Raw genomic sequence first — 21,693 nt, forward strand, 5'->3', positions numbered from 1 at the left:
GCACACTGTCCTGTGACACCCTTCTACCACCAAATGCTGCATTAGCAGCAAGAGAATGGCAACAGAAAGTGAGGATTTAAGGCCATGTATAAGCTTTACAGGCTCTCCTCAAAAGTTTGCAATGACACAGAAATTGGGGGTATGGTAAATAATGAAGGGGACAGATCACCAATTCATAGAGATCTGCATCGCTTGGTAAAATGGGCACAAGCAAACAATGTGTGTTTCAATAAATAAATCCAGGGTTGTGAGTTCAATCCTTGAGGGGGCTTAGGGAAGTGGGAATTGGTCCTGCTTTGAGCAGGGGGTTGGACTAGATGATCTCCTGAGGTCCATTCCAACCCTAATAATCTGTGATTCTGTGAAAGCTAACCATAAATGTATACATCTAGGGAGAAAGAATGTAAGGCATACTTGTAGAATAGGGGACACTATTCTGGGAAGCAGTGACTCTGAAAAAGATTTGGGGGTCATGATGGATAATCAGCTGAACAGGGGCTCCCAGTATGATGCTGTGTCCAAAAGAACAAATGCAATTCTGGGATGCACAAATAGGAGAATCTCAGTAGGAGTAAAGAGGTAATTTTACCTCTATACTTGACAGTGGTATGATCACTGCTGGAATGCTGTGTCCAATTTCAATACCCCCAATTCAAGAAGGATATTGATAAACTGGAGCGAATTCAGAGAAGAACCACAAGAATGTTTAAAGGATTAAAAACATGTATTCTAGTGAAATATAGCTCAATCTATTTAGTTTAAAAAAAGAGAAGGTTAAGGGGTGACTTTCTCATAGTATATCACTATCTACCTGAGGAACAAAATTTAATAATGGGCTCTTCAGTCTAGCAGAGTCAGCTATAACATGATTTGATGGCTGAAAGTTGAAGCTAGACACATTCAGACTGGAAATAAGACAATGTTTAACAGTGAGGGTAATTAACCATTGGAACAACTTACCAAGAGTCATGGTGGAGTCTCTATTACTGACAATGTTTAAATCGAGACTGGATGTTTTTTAAAAAGATATGCTGTAGGAATTATTTTGGGGGAATTTCTCTGGCCCTGCTATACAGGAGGTCAGACAAGGTGATTACTACAGTCCCTTCTGGCCTTGGAATCTATAAAAGATGAGTATATCTCTTTGCCCACAAGACCACTGCTCTTTTCATACTGGTAATGGCCGCTGTACTGGAGGCTTTGAATGCCTCTGCTATATGCACCTTTATTTCACTGTAAGTTCTGTTCACACCCAACTTATGCATTTCCACTTCCTTAGAATGCATGGATTCAGCCAGTGCAATAACAATATAATTTCCTATTATATGAGGAAAATTGAGATGACCTTGGAGATGGACGCATGGTTAGTTCATAGTACGATCGTGTATCATAGAACATGTAAACTGAGGTTTCGCTGAGAGCACACTAAGCTTCAATCCCCACTGGGGGCAAGGAGATGGTAAGCAGGCAAGATACTTTCAGTGAGAAGAAGAAGATATATCAACTGCAAAGCTGGAAGATGCTGTTGTTAGGACCTGCACCCCACAGATTAAGGTCATGACAGGAATTTGCATATTGGTACCAATGACATAGGGAAAGGTATACCCTAAAATAAAAAACACTAAGAAGGTCAGAAAAAAGTCATCACGGCTGAACAGAGTAGAGTAAAAGAGGCAGTTAGAGGCAAAAAGGCATCCTTTAAAAACTGAAAATCAAATCACACTGAGGAAAATAAAAAGTTGTACAAACTCTGGCAAGTCAAATGAAAAAGTATAATTAGGCAGGCCAAAAAAGAATTTGAAGAGCAACTAGCAAAAGACTCAAAAGAAACAGCAACTTTTTTTTTTAAGTGCATCAGAAGCAGAAGGCCTGCCAAACAGTGGGGCAACTGGACGATCAAGGAGCTAAAGGAGCACTCAAGGAAGATAAGGCCATTGTGGAGAAGCTAAATGAATTTTTTGCATCGGTCCTCACTGTAGAGAATGTGTGGGAGATTCCTACATCTGAGCCATTGTTTTTAGGTGACAAATTTGAGGAACTGTCCCAAATTCAGGTGTCAACAGAGGAAGTTTTGGAATAAACTGATAAATTAAACGAAAACAAGTCACCAGAACCAGATGGAATTTACTCAAGAATTCTGAAAGAACTCAAATATGAAATTGCAGAACTACTAACAGTGGTATGTTATTTATCACTTAAATCAGCATCTATACTAGATGACTGGAGGATAGCAGTGTGACCCCAATTTTAAAAAAAAGCTCCAGAGGCAAACCTGGCAATTACAGGCCGCTAAGCCTAACTTCAACATGAGGCAAAAAGGTTTAAACTATGATAAAGAACAGAATTTATCAGTCACATAGATAAACACGATGGAAGAGTCGACATGGCTTTTATAAAGGGAAATCATGCCTCAACCAATCTATTAGAATTCTTTGAGGGTCAACAAACATATGGACAAGGATGATTCAGTGAATGTACTGTACTTGGACTTTCAGAAAGCCTTTGAAAAGGTCCCTCACCAAAAGTTCTTATGCAAATTAAGTAGTCATGGGATAAGAGGGAGGGTCCTCTCATGGATCAGTAACTGGTTAAAAGACAAGAAACAAAAGGTAGGAATAAATGGTCAGTTTTCAGAATGGAGAAAGGTAACCAGCAGGGTCTCCCAGGAATCTCTACTGGGACCAGTGCTGTTCAACATATTCATAAATGATTTGGAAAAGGGGATAAACAATGAGGTCGAAAAGTTTGCAGTGATACAAAATTACTCAAGATAGTTAAGTCCAAAGCAGACTGTGAAACGTTTGCAGTGACACAAAATTACTCAAGATAGTTAAGTCCAAAGCAGTCTGTAAAGTGTTACACAGGGATCTCATAAAACTGGGTGATGGGGCATTTACCAAATCAAATGTTGGTAAATGCGCAGTAATGCATATTGGAAAATATAATCCCAACTCTATGCACAAAATTATGGGGTTTAAATTAGCAGTTATCACTCAAAGGAGAAATACTGGAGTCATTGTGGGTAATACTCAGGAAATATCCGCTCAATGTGCAGAGGCAGTCAAAAAAGCTAACCATGTTAGGAACCATTAAGGAAAAGGATCGATAATACGCCAGTAAATATCATACTGTCACTATATAAATCCATAGTACGTCCACACCTTGAATACTGTGGGCAGTTCTGGTTGCCCCATCTAAAAAACAGATATTAGAAATGGAAAAGGTATAACAAAGGGCAACAAAAATGATAAAGAATATGGAACAGCTTCCATATGAGGAGACATTAAAAAGACAGACTGTTCAGTTTGGAAAAGAGATGACTACAAGGTGGTATAATAGAGGTACATAAAATCACAAATGGTGTGGAGGAAGTGAATACTGAAGTATTATTTATCCCTTCACATAACACAAAAACAGGGGTCACCCAATAAAATTAATAGGTAGCAGGTTTAAAACAAACATAAGGAAGTACTTCTTCACACAGTGCACAGTTAACCTTTGGAACTTGTTGCCAGGGGATGTTGTGAAGGCCAAAAGTGTAAATGGATTAAAAAAATAATTAGATAACTTCACTGAGAAAGGTCCATCAATGGCTATTAGCCAAGATGGTCAGAGATGCAACTCCATGTTTTGGGAGTCCCCAAGCATCTGAGTGCCAGATGCTGCGACTGGATGACAGGGGATGGATCACTTGACAATTGCCCTGTTCTGTTCATTCTTTCAGAAGCATCTGGCATTGGTCACTATCAGAAGACAGGATACTGGGCTACATGGACCATTGTTCTGACCCACTATGGCCATTCTCCTGTTCCTATGGCGGTCCTATGACGGTCCTCAGATAGCTGTTACATGAAGATGATGAGATTCTCATGGGTTTCTTACAGAACTACATTCCTGCAGTCACTGACTTCTCTTTCCAAAAAGTGTTGGCCTTGAACCCCATGGTCAGGCTATGTTGTAAAAACACCAGAATGTCCTTTGCTTCAGCTGACTTTGCCTTGATGTGTATCCCATATAACCCTGATATCTCATCAGATGATACATATACATGATTTTGCATTTCCTCTAAAATGCTGGGAAGATGTTAATCACTTTCTTACAAGTAGCTGTAGCTGCTTCCTCTCAGCTTCCCAACTGATGGGTTAGGCAATACTGGATATTGGTTCATGATCCTCAGTGGGTGGGTGTGCATGCTGCAAGTTTGTGAGGCGGTTACAGTCATATCTGTCGGAGGACTAAGATTTGAGAGTTAACAAGAAGGTAATTTTAATTACTTTGGTCTGTTCCTTCACCATCATCTATACCATCTTTATTCTCAGAAGCTTGGGGGGTAGGAGAGGAAAGGCATAAAGAAAGCCCTTTAGCTCACTTCTGAAATAAGGAGATCACTGCCTCTGCTTTTGAAAGTCTCTTCCTAATGTTTTACCTCTTTCGGTTTTCTAACTGGACTTGGATGCAAATAGGTTAATCAACAGGCTTTCAACCTGTCCTGTGATGCACTGAAAGACTAGGTGATCTAGATGGCAATCCTTTGTTTCTAAGTGTGTCTTGTGGAGCCAGCTGACTCACTCGCTTCTTGGTGTAGAACCCTGAAGAACAGAGTGAGAGTTTCTATACAAGACATGAACAAAGCTACTTCTCTAAGCAGTGCTGAATGTTTTCTCCCTTTTTATCAGTTACATATAGACCATGATTCTGAAGAGTCATCTGCTGGAAATGGAGATGTGAGTTAGATGGTCCTTAGCATGAGACAGGTTATATTCCATGTCACCTTGTGGGGCCATGAGTATCCCCTACACGGAGTCTGTTGGTATCTGTTTTGCTGGCCAGCTTCTTTCGGCCTGACATTAGGTAGTTGTTAAATAATATTAAGAATGAATTCACCAAGGGATACTAGTTCTGGATCTGGACCAAGATCTTTATATACAGATTTGCTGGCTGGCAGTGAAGCAAGAATTGTTCTGCGTTATCCATGTATGAAACCAACAACCCCAGAACCTCAGTCAGAAACTCTAATCTTAGGAGAGATATGCTAATGTTTGGCAAATCAGACACTATCTTCTGCCATCTCCCTTCTGAAATAAAGATTGTGCTGGATGATAACTTAGATGCTGGAGTTTTGTGAAGGCTGTAACTGGTCCTTACACTTATTTGCTCAAAGTCATGTTTCTGAAGGCTTTTAGCAATGGCTACTGGACTCTGCGTAATATGAAAATGTCATTCAGACATCCCTTTCACTTGAAGAGAAGGATGATATAGCATTTGAGTAGAAGATACAAGTCCAAAAAGGGAACACTTTGTATTGAAAATGCCTCTCGTTGGGGCAGAAGCTAACACTGTACTCCGTGCTGATTAGGCCTCAACTAGAGTATTGTGTCTCGTTCTCAGCACCAGATTTCAGGAAAGATATGGACAAAGTGAAGAGAGTCCAGAGAAGAGCGACAAAAATGATTAAAGGCCTAAAAAACATGACCTATGGCAGAAGATTGAAAAAACTTGGTTTGTTTAGTTTGGAAAGGAGAAGACTGAGAGGGGACATGATAACAGTTTTCAAGTATGTAAAAGGTTTTTACAAGGAGGGAGAAAAAATGTTTTTCTTAACCTCTGAGGATATGACAAGAATCAATGGACTTAAATTGCAGCAAGGGAGTTTAGGTTGGACATTAGGAAAAACTTCCTAACTGTCAAGGTAGTTAAGCACTGGAATAAATTGCCTAGGGAGGTTATGGAATCTCCATCACTGGAGATTTTTAACAGCAGGTTAGACAAACACCTCTCAGGAATGGTCTAGATAATGCACAGTCCTGCCATGAGTGCAAGGGACTGGACTAGATGACCTCTTGACATCCCTTCCAGTCCTGTGATTCTGTATTTCTTAGTAATTCTCCCTGATCATACCTTTGGTAGATTTCTAAGGACTTATTTTCATATTCTGAAAACTTGGAAAGAAAATTCTTTAATGATGGATTTCAGTATTTTTATCTGGAATACTGATTTCCTTATGGATTTGTTGAGGGACCTGAGATGTGAAGTGGGCTGCATGCTATTGTTCCTCTTTGAACTTCAAAGAATCTTGTGTCCTTTCCAAAATCTCTGTCTCTCCACAGAACTCATACTTCATCTTCTGAGTACCTCAAGCCCCCATTTTCTGATGTGGTTCACTCCCAGATGATGCCCTTAGCTGAAACGTCTCAATTGCGGGGCGGGGGGAATCTCCCAAGACATGGGACACTCAAAATCAAAGAAGTTTTTGGAGTTGGACAGTTTTCAAGAGAGGGACAGTTTTTGAGAGATCCAGCCTAGATCTTCCAAGCCTCAGGAAAGGTAGCAAAGGCTTCCTCCTAATGTGTAATCTCTATAGTACAACCTGGTTAAGAGCAGTGGTTACAAAGGGAATACTTGCTGAGAAAAGGAAGTTTTAAGATTCTCTCACTGGAAGGAGGGGGAAGCTTTTCCTTATGAGTCTCTCCTTCGAGTCTACCAACAAAATATTTAGAAAGACACCAGATGTTAGCCTGCAAGTCTATTTTCTTCAAGTGGAGCCATAGTTGCCCCTAGGATCTATTTTTGAGAGATCTGAATACACAGCAAATCAGAGTCAGGAGAAGCATCAGTCCTGAAAACCCTGCTAGGGAAACCTAGTTTAAAGTGCCATATATACTTGACCATAAGCCTGTTCGTTTATAAGCTGCCCCACCACAAGATGGATAAGTACAAATGGAAATTTTTTATAACCCATTTATAAGCCGACCCTATAATTCAGAGGTCAGCAAACTTTGGCTCCCGGGCCATCAGGATAAGCCGCTGGTGGGCCAAGATGGTTTGTTTACCTTGAGTGTCTGCAGGCACAGAGGTAAACCTAAGTAAACAAAGTGTCCTGGCGCACCAGCTGGTTACCCTGATGGGCTGGAACAGCAACTGGTGGGGAAATTTGGGGATGGGTGGGAGCAGGGGGGAAGAAGCTAGGAGTCAGAGGAGTAACCCCTATGACCAACCCTCCACGTGATCCCAAGCCTAGCCCAGGACCCCCACAATCTCCCCATCCCATCGCTTCCCACTTTATCTGGGGAGGGCCAGGGGAGGATCTCTCTGGCATGGCTGGAACTGCTCCGGTGGGCCAGACTGGCCAGTGTGGCCGCAGCATGTTCCAATGGGCTGGGCCGGGCAGCATGGCCGCAGTGTACTCCGGTGGGCCTGGCAGCACGGCCACAGCCTGCTCTGGGGGGCAGGGCCAAGCGGCATGGCTGCAGCCTGCCAGCCCCTGAGCTGCAGCTGCTTCGGAGGCTGGGGGGAGAGCAGCGTGGCCAGAAGCGGAGAGAGACTGGCCCTGCTGGCTGTGCTGCCTCTCCTTGCTCCCTCTGTTGAAGGGAGGGGCTGTGTCCCACCTCTCCCTCCCTATACCCGTTCATAAGCCAATCCCCTTCTCTGGTGCTTCCCTTTTATACTAAAAAAATTCAGCTTATGAATGAATATATACGGTAGATTTTTTATTTTTTTTGTGGATACTCACAATGGCCTCCTGGTTGAATACAGACCTCCACAATAAGAGACTCCAGCCAATACTCTCAGGGCTGCTGCTACTGCATCCAAGTTTGATCTGAGCGTTAATCTTATTCTCCTGGCTGGCAGGAATACTCCCTCAGCTGATATGACTATGCACTTTACTAAGGAGGCTACAGCAGGCTTAACCTTAGCCAGAATAGACTCATAGACTCAAAGACTAGAAGGGACCTCGAGAGGTCATCGAGTCCAGTCTCCTGCCCTCATGGCAGGACTAAATACTGTCTAGACCATCCCTAATAGACATTTATCTAACCTACTCTTAAATACCTCCAGAGATGGAGATTTCACAACTTCCCTAGGCAATCTATTCCAGTGTTTAACTACCCTGACAGTTAGGAACTTTTTCCTAATGTCCAACCTAAATCTCCCTTGCTGCAGTTTAAGCCTATTGCTTCTTGTTCTATCCTTAGAGGTTAAGGTGAACAAGTTTTCTCCCTCCTCCTCCTGATGACACCCTTTTAGATACCTGAAAACTGCTATCATGTCCCCTCTCAGTCTCCTCTTTTCAAAACTAAACAAACCCAATTCTTTCAGCCTTCCTTCATAGGTCATGTTCTCAAGACCTTTAATCATTCTTGTTACTCTTCTCTGGACCCTCTTCAATTTCTCCACATCTTTCTTGAAATGCGGTGCCCAGAACTGGACACAATACTCCAGTTGAGGCCTAACCAGCACAGAGTAAAGTGGAAGAATGACTTCTCGTGTCTTGTTTATAACACACCTGTTAATGCATCCCAGAATCACGTTTGCTTTTTTTGCAACAGTATCACACTGTTGACTCATATTAGGCTTGTGGTCTACTATGACCCCTAGATCTCTTTCTGCCATACTCCTTCCTAGACAGTCTCTTCCCATTCTGTATGTGTGAAACTGATTGTTCCTTCCTAAGTGGAGCACTTTGCACTTATCTTTATTGAACTTCATCCTGTTTACCTCAGACCATTTCTCCAGAGCTTGGCTTGTTTAGCCTGGCCAAAAGAAGGCTGAGGGGGGATATGCTCGCCCTATATAAATACATCAAGGGGGTTAACGTTAGGGAGGGAGAGGAATTATTTAAGTTTAGTACTAATGTAGCCACGAGGACGAATGGGTATAAACTGGATATTAGGAAGTTTAGACTTGAAATTAGACGAAGGTTTCTGACCATTAGGGGAGTGAAGTTCTGGAATAGCCTTCCGAGGGAAGTAGTAGGGGCAAAAGACTTTCCTGGCTTTAAGACAAAGCTTGATAAGTATATGGAGGGGATGTTATGATAGGATCGTCAATTTGGGCAATTGATCTTGAATTACCACCAGACAGGTTTGCTCAATGGTCTGCGAGGAGATGTTGCATGCGATGGGTACTGAGTTGCTGCGGAGAACTCCTTCTTGGGTGCTGGCTGGTGACTCTTGCCCACATGCTCAGGGTTTAGCTGATCGCCATATTTGGGGTCGGGAAGGAATTTTCCTCCAGGGCGGATTGGCAGGTGCCCTGGAGGTTTTTCGCCTTCCCCTGCAGCGTGGGGCACGGGTCGCTTGCTGGTGGTGTCTCTGCAGCTTGAGGTCTTCAAACCATTTTTGAGGATTTCAATAACTCGGTCCTGGGATAGGGGTTGTATAAAATTGGATGGGTGGGGTTCTGTGGCCTGCCTTGTGCAGGAGGTCAGACTAGATGATCAGATTGGTCCCTTCTGACCTATGAGTCTATGAGTCTATGAGTCTATGAATTTTGACCCTGTCCTCCAAAGCACACACTTTAGCATTTGGGTATAAGTAAGTCTTGAATGGGAATTCTCACTCCACCTTAATTAGTCTTGCATGAATCAGGTGACGAAGAATTACAGCGGTTTCCCCAACGTTACCCTTTTCTCCCCCTAGTGTTTCATTTTCTAAAAACATACCTGTGAAGTTAGACTCCCTCCTTCTCCAATTTGTGCTGAATTCTGGAAAGCTTAATTAAAAGTCTGAGGTATCTTGCTCAAAACCCGTTTCCGAGAGCTTTCCTTTTCTTGAGACTAGAGAATCTAGAAGTGATACACTCTCCTGAGATATTTTAAGAGTTTGTGCTACCCTATTAAGAGCTGATTATGTGCAATATCCCTTACTAGTCCGTGTGTCAAAACCCTGAGAGAAAGGGGGAAGGGCCCTGTGAGGGAGAGGCATTACCGAGGAAACTGAAAAGACAGTCTGCAGGCATGTACAGTGCATATTGTCCTACAGAAAACAGTAGATACTTTATGACCACCTATGGGATTCCTGGAGGCTGGAAGGGGAGAGGATGTAGGTCCATCACACAAGAAAGGGGATCTGAATCACACCAGACCACGCTCCCTGCTGCTGGATCCAGGCTGAACTAAATGCACAGAATGAGGACTGAGAAAGAGCTACTGGAGACAAGTGATTCACTGGTATCAGTGAGGTCTCAGACACTGGCACCTTTCATGGCAGCTAAGGCCTTGCAGGTAAAGCAGCTTATGGAAAAGGGGATGCTTTGTCGTCATCTCAGCACAGACCTTGCCTACATGCTGGCTGGATTCGCTTCCTGCCTCTGCAGGCTGAGGGAAAAGGGGCCTGTTAGGATATGCAAAGGCCTATACTTTAAGAATTTGGGTGTATTCTTATCACTTAGCTAGTTATAGAGGTATAAAAGAAAGAATCAAAGATCACTGTCTGTGTAATGGCCTTCTCTTACTGTGACAGTCTGAGGCCTGGTTCTTCAGCTAAGCAGCAAAGGCAGCCATAAGCTGGGAAGTGTATGGTCACATCCTCACATTACAAACTAGTCCCACTGAAATAAGGTGCTATTGAACTATTAGGAATACAATCCTGCTCTGATATTTATCACCTCCAGAGAAAAGGAAGAGCCTAGAATATAGCATCCTGTCTGGCAAGAACTCACTTATCAATAGACACAGCTGGAAAACCCTATGTCTGTATAGATGTAGTTGTGAAATCCTCACTTTTACTATATAGTCTGCAGTCAATCAGGAAGTGGGTGGGGGGAAATAGGAACAGGGACTGGGGATGGGGGAATCGGGATTATGTTTTGGTAAAGGGGAACGGGAACAGGGGATGGGAACAGGGACAGGCACACAGGCAAGGCTCTGTGGTGTCAGAGCTGGGAAGGGGGACACTAAGGAAGGAAACTGGAATCATGCTTGCTGGAAGTTCACCCCAATAAACATCGAATTGTTTGCGCCTTTGGACTTCGGGTACTGTTGCTCTCTGTTCATGAGAGAAGGACCAGGGAAGTGAGAGGGTGAAGGAATAAGCCCCCTAACAGGGCCCATGGCTTAGGGGAGAGGTAGGAGGGCTTTAAAGAATGCTCAGTTCCATGCCACTAATTCTCACCTGGTTTCACTGAAGAGAACTTTCATGCAGCCTTGCTCAACTGTCTCAGCGTGGATTTCTCTCACAAGCTAGCTGGGAATCAGGTTTTCTCCTGTGGCCTGATATCACTGGGGGAAAGGGACGCTAAGTGCTGTCCTTCAGAAAGTCTTTTTTTTTTATTTATTTTTTTTAAAGTTCTGCAGTTTTGAGGAAAAAACCTCCAAATAAACGAAGAAACTGACATTTTAGTTAAAAATCTTTTGAAAATCCTATGAAAGCTCTGACACAAAGAGTGCTTCAGTCTGCTGTGCGCCCCTTGGAGGCAGAAAATTCTGGAGAGTTCTTCTAGGGGTCTGGTCTTAAGCTTCAGCTCAGAGCAAAGCTCTGTTTTGCCCCCAGCTGATGTGGACAGAGAGAGGGCCACTGCTGTGAAGACTGACGAATAAGCTCTACCAGTAAAAGTCACCTAGAGGGTTTTACAGCATAACTATTTCAATGAAAACATCACACGCCCAATTAAAATAGTTGTAAAGCATTGATTTCAGATGGACTTAAGCATACGTATAAGTGCTTTGCTGAATCAAAGCCCTCCTGTTGCTGTATATCTCCTGACACACTCAGTATGTTTTTCATATTTTAGCACATCATTTTCCTCATCTTTCCTAACTTTGAGTATCATCTTTTATTGGCTAACATTATACATCACTAGACATAGCTGATCCAAGTAAAATCACATACTTATGAAAAGAAGTTAATCTCTTCAAAGTGGAAAGCACATTGTATATATCATCATCATCAGCTTCTTCTCCCTGGAAATGAAAGCATATTCATCAAGGACTCAGCAATACAAATAAGCTTCTCTCTTTGCATGATGAGGATGACTAATAGTTACACAGAGTCTTATGCTGACATTTGAACTGGCTCATGAGGACACATGCACCATTTTGTGCTTAGACCCTTGATTTCAATGAAAAATAATGATAATGGATGTTTTAAGTAACCATTGGGTAGTTCTAAGAAATCAGCAAGACTTGCCTGACAGCATTAAGCAACATCACAAGTATTAATATTCACACAAACAACCTCTGAGTAGTAGTACAGTAAAAACTGTTTTATCTGGCAATTCACCAGCTCTATAAACCAGCATTTCGGATCTTCATTGAAAGTCCGGTTTATAATCGTGTTGGTGTAGCGCCGGCAGGGGTTTCGGGTGTGGGAGGGGGAGGGGGTATGGAGTGTGGGCTCTGGGAGGGAGTTGGGGTGTCCCAGCCCTGCACTCCCTCCTACACAAACTCCCTCCCTCTCAGTTAACCAGCATTTTTTACTTACTGGCACCCCCCCATTCCTCCAACATGCCAGATAAAACAGCTTTTACCGTAGTCATTTCCCAAGGAAAAAACCTGACGCAGGGGTTTCAAACTCATTCTATAAAAAGGATTGAACTGTGTTTTAATTATAGCCTGAGAGCTGGGGCTAGAAAAAGAGAGAGAATGCAATCCTCAGTTCGTAGCAGAGACTACACTGATGCAACAGGAGTTTACACAGACCAATGGCAGACTCTCTCATTTAATTCAGGTCCTTATCCTGCCCCCATCACCACAGTAACAGAGAGCCTTACATATCTGAATGCATTAAACCAGTGGTTCTCAAGCTTCTTTTCATTTGTGGACTCCTAAAATAATTCCAGTGGTGGTGCAGACCTCTTTGGAAATTTTGAATGGAAGTGTGGATGCCTCTGGAAATCTATAGTCTGTATATACAGCTGATTTCTGTTCAGTCAGTGTCCAGTAGGGGACGTGCATGTACCCTGAATGCCCTTAAGCCCCACCTCCTCCAAGGGCATAAAAGATACAGCAACCCCAACCACCAGTCAGTTCCTTTACTGCCCAGAATCCTCATTTATAAGACTGAGCTGTGGGGACAGAAGGAAGGTCATGGGATCCACATGCAGAACATTCCGAAGAACCACAGTTACTATCAGATAAGTAACCATTCTTTCTTATTTGAGTTACTGCACATGTGAATTATACTTATGGTAATTAGTTAGTAGTCAACTTTAAGAAGTGGGAAGCTAGTAGATATGTGAAAAGAGATTTTAAAATAGTTCTTCCAAAACTGGCATCATATCTTGAAGTGGTGACTAACTAATAATGTTTCACAAACACATGAGCTGAAGGCCAGGTAGTTGCTCCACATACTTCCAATTCTGGAACCCGACTTAAGCATACTATTGATGCAGCCTGCACTCTGGTGGAGTGAGTTTAGATATTTGGTAGAGGACTCGTTAATATCATAAGCAGTTTAAATACAATCCGATATCCGTTGTATAAGTGTCTGTGATGAAACAGTCATCCTTTTTAATTTATTACCATAAGTAATGAAAAGTCTTGATGTTTGATGTAAAGAGCCATAACAGCGACCTTTTCACATCTGAAGTAGATAATTTAGAGTCAGCAGGTGAAAAATGAGGTGTTGGAAAAGACCTGATGAATGAATTGATATGAAAATCCCATAGTACTTTAGGAATAAAAGATGGATGCAGTCCTCTGGTTACTCTATTCATGTGTAAAACCATACAGAGGATTTATCATTAGGGCTTGTAATTTGCTTATTCTATGAGCAGATGTAACTGCCATCAGGAATGACCATCATTGATAGTGGATACATTGGACAATCTGATAAAGGTTCAAAGGAGGAGAGGGTCCATACGTAAAGAAAGCACTAAATTGAAGTCCCATGTAGGAGCAATTTTTCTCACAGGAAGAAAAATGTGGACAAACCATTTCATAAATCTGTTCACTGATAGATGAGAGAAAATTGTATCTCCCTATACTGGAGGATGAAATGCAGATATTATTGCCAAATGGACTTTGACTGATGAAACATATAGTTCTGAATGCTTTAAAAATAAGAAGTAATCAAATATTATTGGAATAGAATATTTACATGGAGAGTAACCTTTAGACTTTGGCAATAAAGAAAAATGTTTCCATTTGGCAGTGTAGATAGTCCTAGTGGATAATTTCCTACTCCGAAGAAGAATGCTCTGCACCTCTGAAGAACACTCCATGTCTATTGTAGACATCCAGCTAACATTCAGGTTATGAGATGCAGAGAGACTGAGTTTGCCCTTGGGGAAAAGGGTCATGAGGGCATGCAGGGTGCATGTGCAACCCCACTAGTCACTGCTAATGAAACTGTTCCGAATTCCTGTGCTGAGGCCTATGAACACCATGAGTAAGATTGACCTGTGCAGTAACTCAAAAAAAAAAAAAAAAAAAAAGTAACTGGTATCAACTAGATCTCTAAAAAAGGTGTTAAGTTTTTCCATACTTTGTACACTAACATCCAAATCCTGAACTTATAAATAGATATCTGAGAAGTGTCCAACTATCTCAGTACTCAGAGGACGATGTGGCAGCTCCTGATAGGCAAATTGCTGCAGGGGAAGTTATAGTATAATTAAGAATTTAAAATCCAGTAAAGCTCCAGATCCTGATGAGATTGCTGGGGAATATTACAGAACTCTAAGGTAAGTGTTGATCCCTATTTTAACTGAATTGTTTAATGCAATAGTACAGGGAACAAATTTCCAGATTCATGGAAAGAGGCATGGTTAAAGAGGGAAAAATTCTTACCAGTTACACATTAATTACTGTGGCTGTTAAAGATAATGATAAGGTGCTAGCAAACAGACAGTGTTATCTTGCTCAAATATATTCACTCTGACCAGTTGGGGTTCCTTCTGGTAGCACATCTATCTGACAACATCAAAAGCACTCTGAATATGATCTATAATGCTAATTCTAGCAATTCTTCCTATGTGCTGCTTTCTTTGGATGCTGACAAAACCTTTGACCAGCTGGAGTGGGAGTACCTCAGACAGATTTTGGTAAGGTTTGGTTTTGGAAGCCAGTTTTATCGGGGCATATCAGCTTTATATGTTCATCTTCTAATGTCTGCATTGGTTAATGGTCAACAATATATGATGAAAGGGGACTGTTGTGTTTTTCTGTACATGTTCTGAGGTCCAAGCTATACATTTACTATTTCAGAGACTCTCTCTTTCTTTAACATGTTTTTTTCACCTCTCTCAGGAAAACAATATTAAAATGTTTCTTCTCTTTAGTACACAATTATAAAATATAAAAATGTATTTGACTTTTTAGACGTGTATTGCTTATTCAAAATTACTATGGTATGTGCAAGTTTACATGACTTTATTAAGGGGAGAAAGGATTTTGTTTTCCACTTTTCTACTATATTCACCTTAAAAAGCATATTTAAGTTTGCACAAGGGTAACACTCAGCCCACACAAACCGTTTAATGTAAGAAAATGTCCAGGTAAGGGTTCCATCTTTCTTTAACATACTGTAACACCCACACCACATTTTCTCTTCCAAACTCCATCCTTCTATAAGTAAGTCTCAGATGCCTCCAACATGTAGAACAACACAATATCCCACCTGCTGTAACAGAATGTACCCTGGTGTCCATGCCCTACACACTATCGTAATAATCTTTGAACAAAGTATGCCTTGTGAGATATCATTTAAAAACTCATAATTTACTTAATAACATCTTGACAAAAAGCACGCAGCAATATTATATGTGAAGTTATAGACATAAGCTGAAAACAAGACTAAAAGTAGACGTCTGGGGAGTAGCCAAACCAGTCCCTCAGAGACAATGGGCAAGTAGATGCCTTAGCAAGGAGTGAACAAGGCTGACAGACTATTACCTGTCTTTCATTGAGTCAATTATTTTTCAGCACCTAGCACAATGCCTATCCTGTGCTGTATGTGTTTTCTTTGGATGCTACTGCTATAGAAAGACAGACAGACAGAAAAGGTTAGAGTTAAAGGTAGGAGATTAGGAGTAAGGATTGACACCTAATTAGAAAAAATATTAACTGAAATGTAATTATATCACTTTGAAGTTTTTCATTTACTCTTCTATGGAGGTCACCTCTTTTGCTCTATCGGTCATGATTTACAACTGAGCAATGTGTTAGTATGAATGAACATGACAACTCATCAGGCAGTTGATGGTGATGCAGGAAATTACAATGGATATTACAAAATGGACAAAGGATCAAAGATGCAAATTTATATGATAAAACAAGGTTAATTTTAAAAGAACAAACCTCCTGCAGCAGATCCTCTACTGAATGGTTGAATCGGTCCACAAATTCATCAATCAGCTGGCTGTGGGCTATGTCAACTCTATTCTGAATGGTATATTCTTCACTGCACAGGATGCTATAGGTTTTACTGCAGGCTTCTAGAACATCTGATTCTACATGCTTCTCCACAACAAACTTAATCTGCTTTAATAAGGCATCCAGATGCTGTGGATCAGACAAAAAAGTCAGTTTTCACATTACACAGAATATTACATAAACAATGAAATTCAAGAAGAGAATGTTAAGCAACAGATCAAAGCAGTAAAAGATTACTACATGCTATTCCAAATATGGCCATTTAATATGAATATGACTAATCAGTCAGCTGAAAGCCACAAGAGTGCCTGCAGAGTGTACCATACCTTCTCCATTCTGCCTGTACTGTAGATTTCCAGGTCAAAATACTGAGGGATTTGCAGAAGGTTTGCTACTTTCTCTGCATCAGCAGAATACTAGAAATTATTGAAATAAAGAAAATGAAGAACAATTAACGTCTATACTACAGAATGAAAACATGATATACATTATCAGTAAAGAATATATTTTGTGTGAAACTGTACCTTTGAAAGTAACATAGGAAGCGCAATAATGAAATGTTCAGTCAATTTGTTTCTGTCATCTATCTGAGTTTTCCTTTCTTTTGCAGTTAACACCTGTAAAAATAAGGAAAAATGTGCTATAAAATAATTAAATGTCTTAATGTCATTAATATAATAATAAATTGAAGGGTAAAGATCCCAAAAGTGGAAGCTAATTCTAAATTGAAAGAAATCAAGAAAGGAAGGAAGAAAAAAAGATCATCAGGGATGAAAAGCATGTGAATAGGAAAGCAGTAAGAACTCCAGTTACCTTAAAGGAAAACCTCATTTCTTTCTTTGTGATACTGTCTCCATACATCCCCTATTTTGGGGGCCAAAACTTGGCAATACTGAAGTCAATGAAAATTTTGCTATTGCCTATAATGGGACCAACGTTTGGCCCTCAGAGGAACCACTGTGATCATCCAATCGGACCTCTTGTATAACACAGGCCATAGAACTTCGCCTAAAATAATTCCTAAAGCATATCTTTTAGAAAAACATCCAAACTTGATTTAAAAATTATTAATGATAGAGAATCCACCATGACCCCTGTTAAGCTGTTCCAATGGTTAATTACTCCCACTATAAAAATTTACAGCTTTATTTCCAGTCTGAATTTGTCTAGCTTCGTCTTCCAGTCATTGGATTGTGTTAGACCTTTTCTGCAAAACTGAAAAGCCCATGTTAAATATTTGTTCCCCATGTAAGTATTATAGTCTGTCATTAAGTCACCCCTTAAACTTTTCTGTGTTAAGATAAATAGCTTAATCTCCTTGAGTCTATCCCTAGAAATCATTACCTCCAATCATTCTCATGGCTCTTCTCCGAACCCTCTTGAATTTATGACAATCATTCTTTGAATTGTGAGCACCATAACCAGACACAGTATTTCAGCAGCGGTTGAAGCAGTGCCAAATCAGAGGTAAAATAACCTCTCCACTTGAGATTTGTGTTTATGCCTCCAAGGATCGCATTAGTTCTATTGGCCACAGCACTGTGCGCTGAGTCATAGTAAGTGGGGTGCAAGAAAAGCCAGAGCAGGGACTCTGCTCAACAGCTCCACTCAGGTCCACAGACAGGTCACCTTCCAAGATCCTTGGATCCTGGAGGTCTTAAGACTTGCGTCTAGATCAGACCAGAGTCCCTCCTGAAATTTGTCAGTAAGATGTCTGGCCTTTGGTGTAAGAAGTCAGGCAGAGATTCAACAGGCATACTGCTAGGAAGGATCTGTCTAGTGGTAGGGATAGAATGGATAATGAACCAAATTGAATTTCTTATCAGCTTCTACTGCAAACACCCCAAAACATATTAGTATGTTCCCATACATGGTCTACCATTATAGGCACTCCTGAGTTGCTGCTGGTCCTGGGCCCTAAAATTTCATAGGCCCAGTCCAGGGTGATCAATATGGCACTGGTAGATTCTGGGTCTAATGCAGACTTACAATCAGATAGCCAAGGTCACTGGGAATGTGGCCGACCTACAACAAGGCAATCAATATCCTGATGTTAGACTCTAGTCATTATTCTTGTAGATTGAGTAGACAGGAGAATTCACCATACAACTTCCAATGCCCTGAGTTGTAACAATATGATTTTTGCAACTGGTGCAGGGAGTTCTTTTCTCAGTACTTCTAGGAAGGGAGAGAAACACATCCAGACTCCTGACCTTTTTTGTTTTTTTTGCTAGAAATGTGCAAGGAAATTGATGATATCTGTGTGTCCTGATCTGTTGATCAGTGGCCCCTGGGGGGCCTGAAGGCACCAGTGAGTCTTTCCCCATGAGTGTAAGTTCCATTGATTTGATGGTCTCTGAGAAAAATGCAGCTGAAAATTACAATGTCCAGGGTAAAAAGGGAAGATGCGTTGCCTCATATATCAAAAATGTATACACTAGGACTGATGCTGAGATGGAAATAGGAGACAGACTTGTTGAAAATATCTGGGTAAGGATAAAAGGGGTAAAAACAAAGGGTGATGTTATGGTAGGGGTCTGCTACAGACCAACTAACCAGGAAGAAGAGGTGGATGAGGCTTTTTATAAACAATAACAAAATCAGCCAAAGCACAGGACTAGGTGGAGATGGGGGACTTCAACTACCCAGATATCTTTTGGGAAAATAACACAGCAGGGCAGAGATTATACAAGAAATTCTTGGACTATACAGGAGATGTTTTATTTCAGAAGATGGAGTAAGAAACTAGAGGAGAGGCTGTTCTAGGTTTGATTTTGACAAATGCGAGGAACTGGTTGAGAATTTCAAAGTGGAAGGGAGGTTGGGAAAAAGTGATAATGAAATTATTGATAGAGTTCTTGATTCTAAGGAATCGTAAGAGGGGAAAAAGACTAATAAAGGTAATAGATTTTAAGGAAGCAGACTTTAACAAAATCAGGGAGTTGGTGGGTAAGATCCCAGGGGAAGCAATTATAAGGGGAAAAACAGTTCAAGAGAGTTGGCAGTTTTTCAAAGAGACATTATTAAAGGCACAAGAGCAAACTATATCACTGCATAGGACAGAGACTGCCCTGGTTTAACCAGGAGATCTTCAATGATGCGAAACTCAAAAAAGAATCATACAAGAAGTGAAAACTATATCAAATTACAAAGGACGAATATAAACAAACAACACAAAAAAATAGGGACAAAATTAGAAAGGCCACGGCACAAAAACGAGATTAAACTAGCTAGAGACATAAAGGGTAAGAAGAAAATATTCTACAAATACATTAAAAGCAAGAAGACGACCAAGGACAGGGTAGGCTCGTTACTCAGTAAGGGGAGGGGGAACAATAACAGAAAATGTGGAAATGGCAGAAGTGCTAAATGACTTTTTCATTTTAACCAAAATCTTTATTAGCAATTAGACATCTAACAATGAATGCCAACGAAAATGAGGTAGGATCAGAAGCTAAAATAGAGAAAAAACAAAATAAAAATTATGTAGGGCTTGACTACACTTGTGAGTTAGTGCGCTCACTACCCATTCACACTGGTAAGGTATGTAGGGTGCTATGACTCTAGGGCTAGAGTGCTCCTGGCATTCCACCTCAGCGAGAAGATTAACGCTTGGTGCACGTTGTCTGAAACGCCCGGGTGCCAGTGTGAACGAGGTGTTGCATTACTGCGCTCTGATCAGCCTCCAGAAATGTCCCATAATCCCCTTAAGTCAAGTGGCCATTCTTGTAATTGTTTTGTCGTCGCTGCAGGAATGCGGATATGTATGTCTGTTTCTGACATCTGGCACTCTTATCTGCTCCGAGACAAAGCAACCGTTACTGTGGAATGCTGTGAGAGAGAGAGGTGGGGGGAAAGGGGGACTGCTGCTGTCTGAACTTACAAGACAGCATGCTGACATGCTCTCAGCCCCCCAAAAACCCACTCTCTCCCCTCCACATACACACAACACACTCCCTGTCACACTCCACCCCATCCCCCTGCATTTGAAAAGCATGTTGCAGACACTTGCATGCTGCGACAGCTACCACAATGCATTGCTCTCTGTGGCCGCTGCAAGAGCTGCTAATGTGGCCAAGCCAGTGCACTTGCAGCTGTCAGTGTGGACAGATTGCAGCTCTTTCTGTACTGCACTCTACGAAGGCTGGTTTAACTCAAAGCGCTCTATATCTGTAAGTCTAGCCATGCCCTTAGACAAGTTAGATGCCATCAAAGTTACCAGGGCCTGATGAAATACATCCTAGAATACTCAAGGAACTGACTGAGATGATATCTGAGCCATTAGTGATTATCTTTGAAAAGGCATGGAAGATGGATGAGATTTTAGAGGACTGGAAAAGGCAAATCTAGTGCCAATCTATAAAGAGAGGAATAAGGACAATCAGGGGAATTACAGACAATTCAGCTTAACTTCAGTACCCGGAAAGATAACGGAACAAATAATTAAGCAATCAATTTGCAGACACCTAGAAAATAAAAAGGTGAGAAGTAACAGTCAGCACAGATTTGTCAAGAACAAATCAAGTCAAATCAAACTAATAGCTTTTTTTGACAGGATAACAAGCTTTCTTGATAGGCGGGAAGCAGTAGATGTTGTATATCTTGACTTTAGTAAGACTTTTGATACTCTTTCATGATTTTCTCATAAACTAGGGAAATACAACCTAGATGGAGCTACTATAAAGGTGGGTGCATAAGTGGCTGGAAAACCATTCCCAGAGAGTAACCATCAGTGGTTCACAGTTAAGCTGGAAGGGCATATCAAATGAGTCCAGTTCTGTTCAATATCTTCATCAATGGTTTAGATAATGGCATACAGAGTACACTTATAAAGTTTGTGGATGATACCAAGCTGGGAGGGGTTGCAAGTGCTTTGGAGGATAGGATTAAAATTCAAAAATATCTGGACAAACTGGAGAAATGGTCTGAAGTAAATAGGATGAAATTCAATATGGAGAAATGCAAAGTACTCCACTTAGGAAGGAAGAATCAGTTGCACACATACAAAACAGGAAATGACTGCCTAGGAAGGAATACTGTGGAAAGGGATCTGGGGGTCATAGCGGAACACAAGCTAAATATGAGTCAACAATATAAAACTGTTGCAAAAAAGGGGAATATAATTCTGGAATGTATTAGCAGGAATGTTTTAAGCAAGACACAAGAAGAAATTCTTCCACTCTACTCCAAGCTGATTAGGCTTCAGCTGGAGAATTGTGTCCGGTTCTGGATGCCACATTTCAGAAAGGATGTGGAAATATTGGAGAAAGTCCAGAGAAGAACAACAAAAATGAATAGTGATCTAGAAAACATGACCTATGATGGAAGATTAAAAAAGTGGGTTTGTTTAGTCTGGAGAAGAGAAGACTTGGGGGGGGGGGCATGGAAAGAAGACAAATGATAATAGTTTTCAAGTACATAAAAGGTTGCTACATCTAATCCTGATTTATAAATCCTGTGATGGAGAATCCACAAGGACCACCAGTAAATTGTTCAAATGGTTAATTAGTCTCACTGTTAAAAATTTACACCTTACTTCCAGGCTGAATTTGTCTAGTTTAAACTTCCAGGCATTGGATCATGCTAGACCTTTCTATGCT

The 21,693-nt window shown here is 41.1% G+C and overlaps 1 protein-coding gene across 4 annotated transcripts in view; it reads right to left on the reverse strand.

Moving 5' to 3' along the window:
- The window catches only part of STAG1 (stromal antigen 1), a 357,281-nt gene that overhangs the window by 91,681 nt on the left and 243,907 nt on the right, over positions 1-21,693 (reverse strand). For all 4 annotated transcript variants that reach the window (XM_050965354.1, XM_050965355.1, XM_050965352.1 and 1 more), the window contains 4 exons: positions 16,618-16,710; positions 16,420-16,509; positions 16,019-16,222; positions 11,610-11,680 (listed from right to left, as the gene is read on the reverse strand). In XM_050965354.1, the coding sequence (XP_050821311.1) occupies positions 11,610-11,680; positions 16,019-16,222; positions 16,420-16,509; positions 16,618-16,710 (458 nt within the window). The remainder of the gene's footprint in view (positions 1-11,609; positions 11,681-16,018; positions 16,223-16,419; positions 16,510-16,617; positions 16,711-21,693) is intronic.

Source organism: Gopherus flavomarginatus, chromosome 8 (genome assembly GCF_025201925.1).
Source record: "Gopherus flavomarginatus isolate rGopFla2 chromosome 8, rGopFla2.mat.asm, whole genome shotgun sequence".
NCBI lineage: Eukaryota > Metazoa > Chordata > Testudines > Testudinidae > Gopherus > Gopherus flavomarginatus.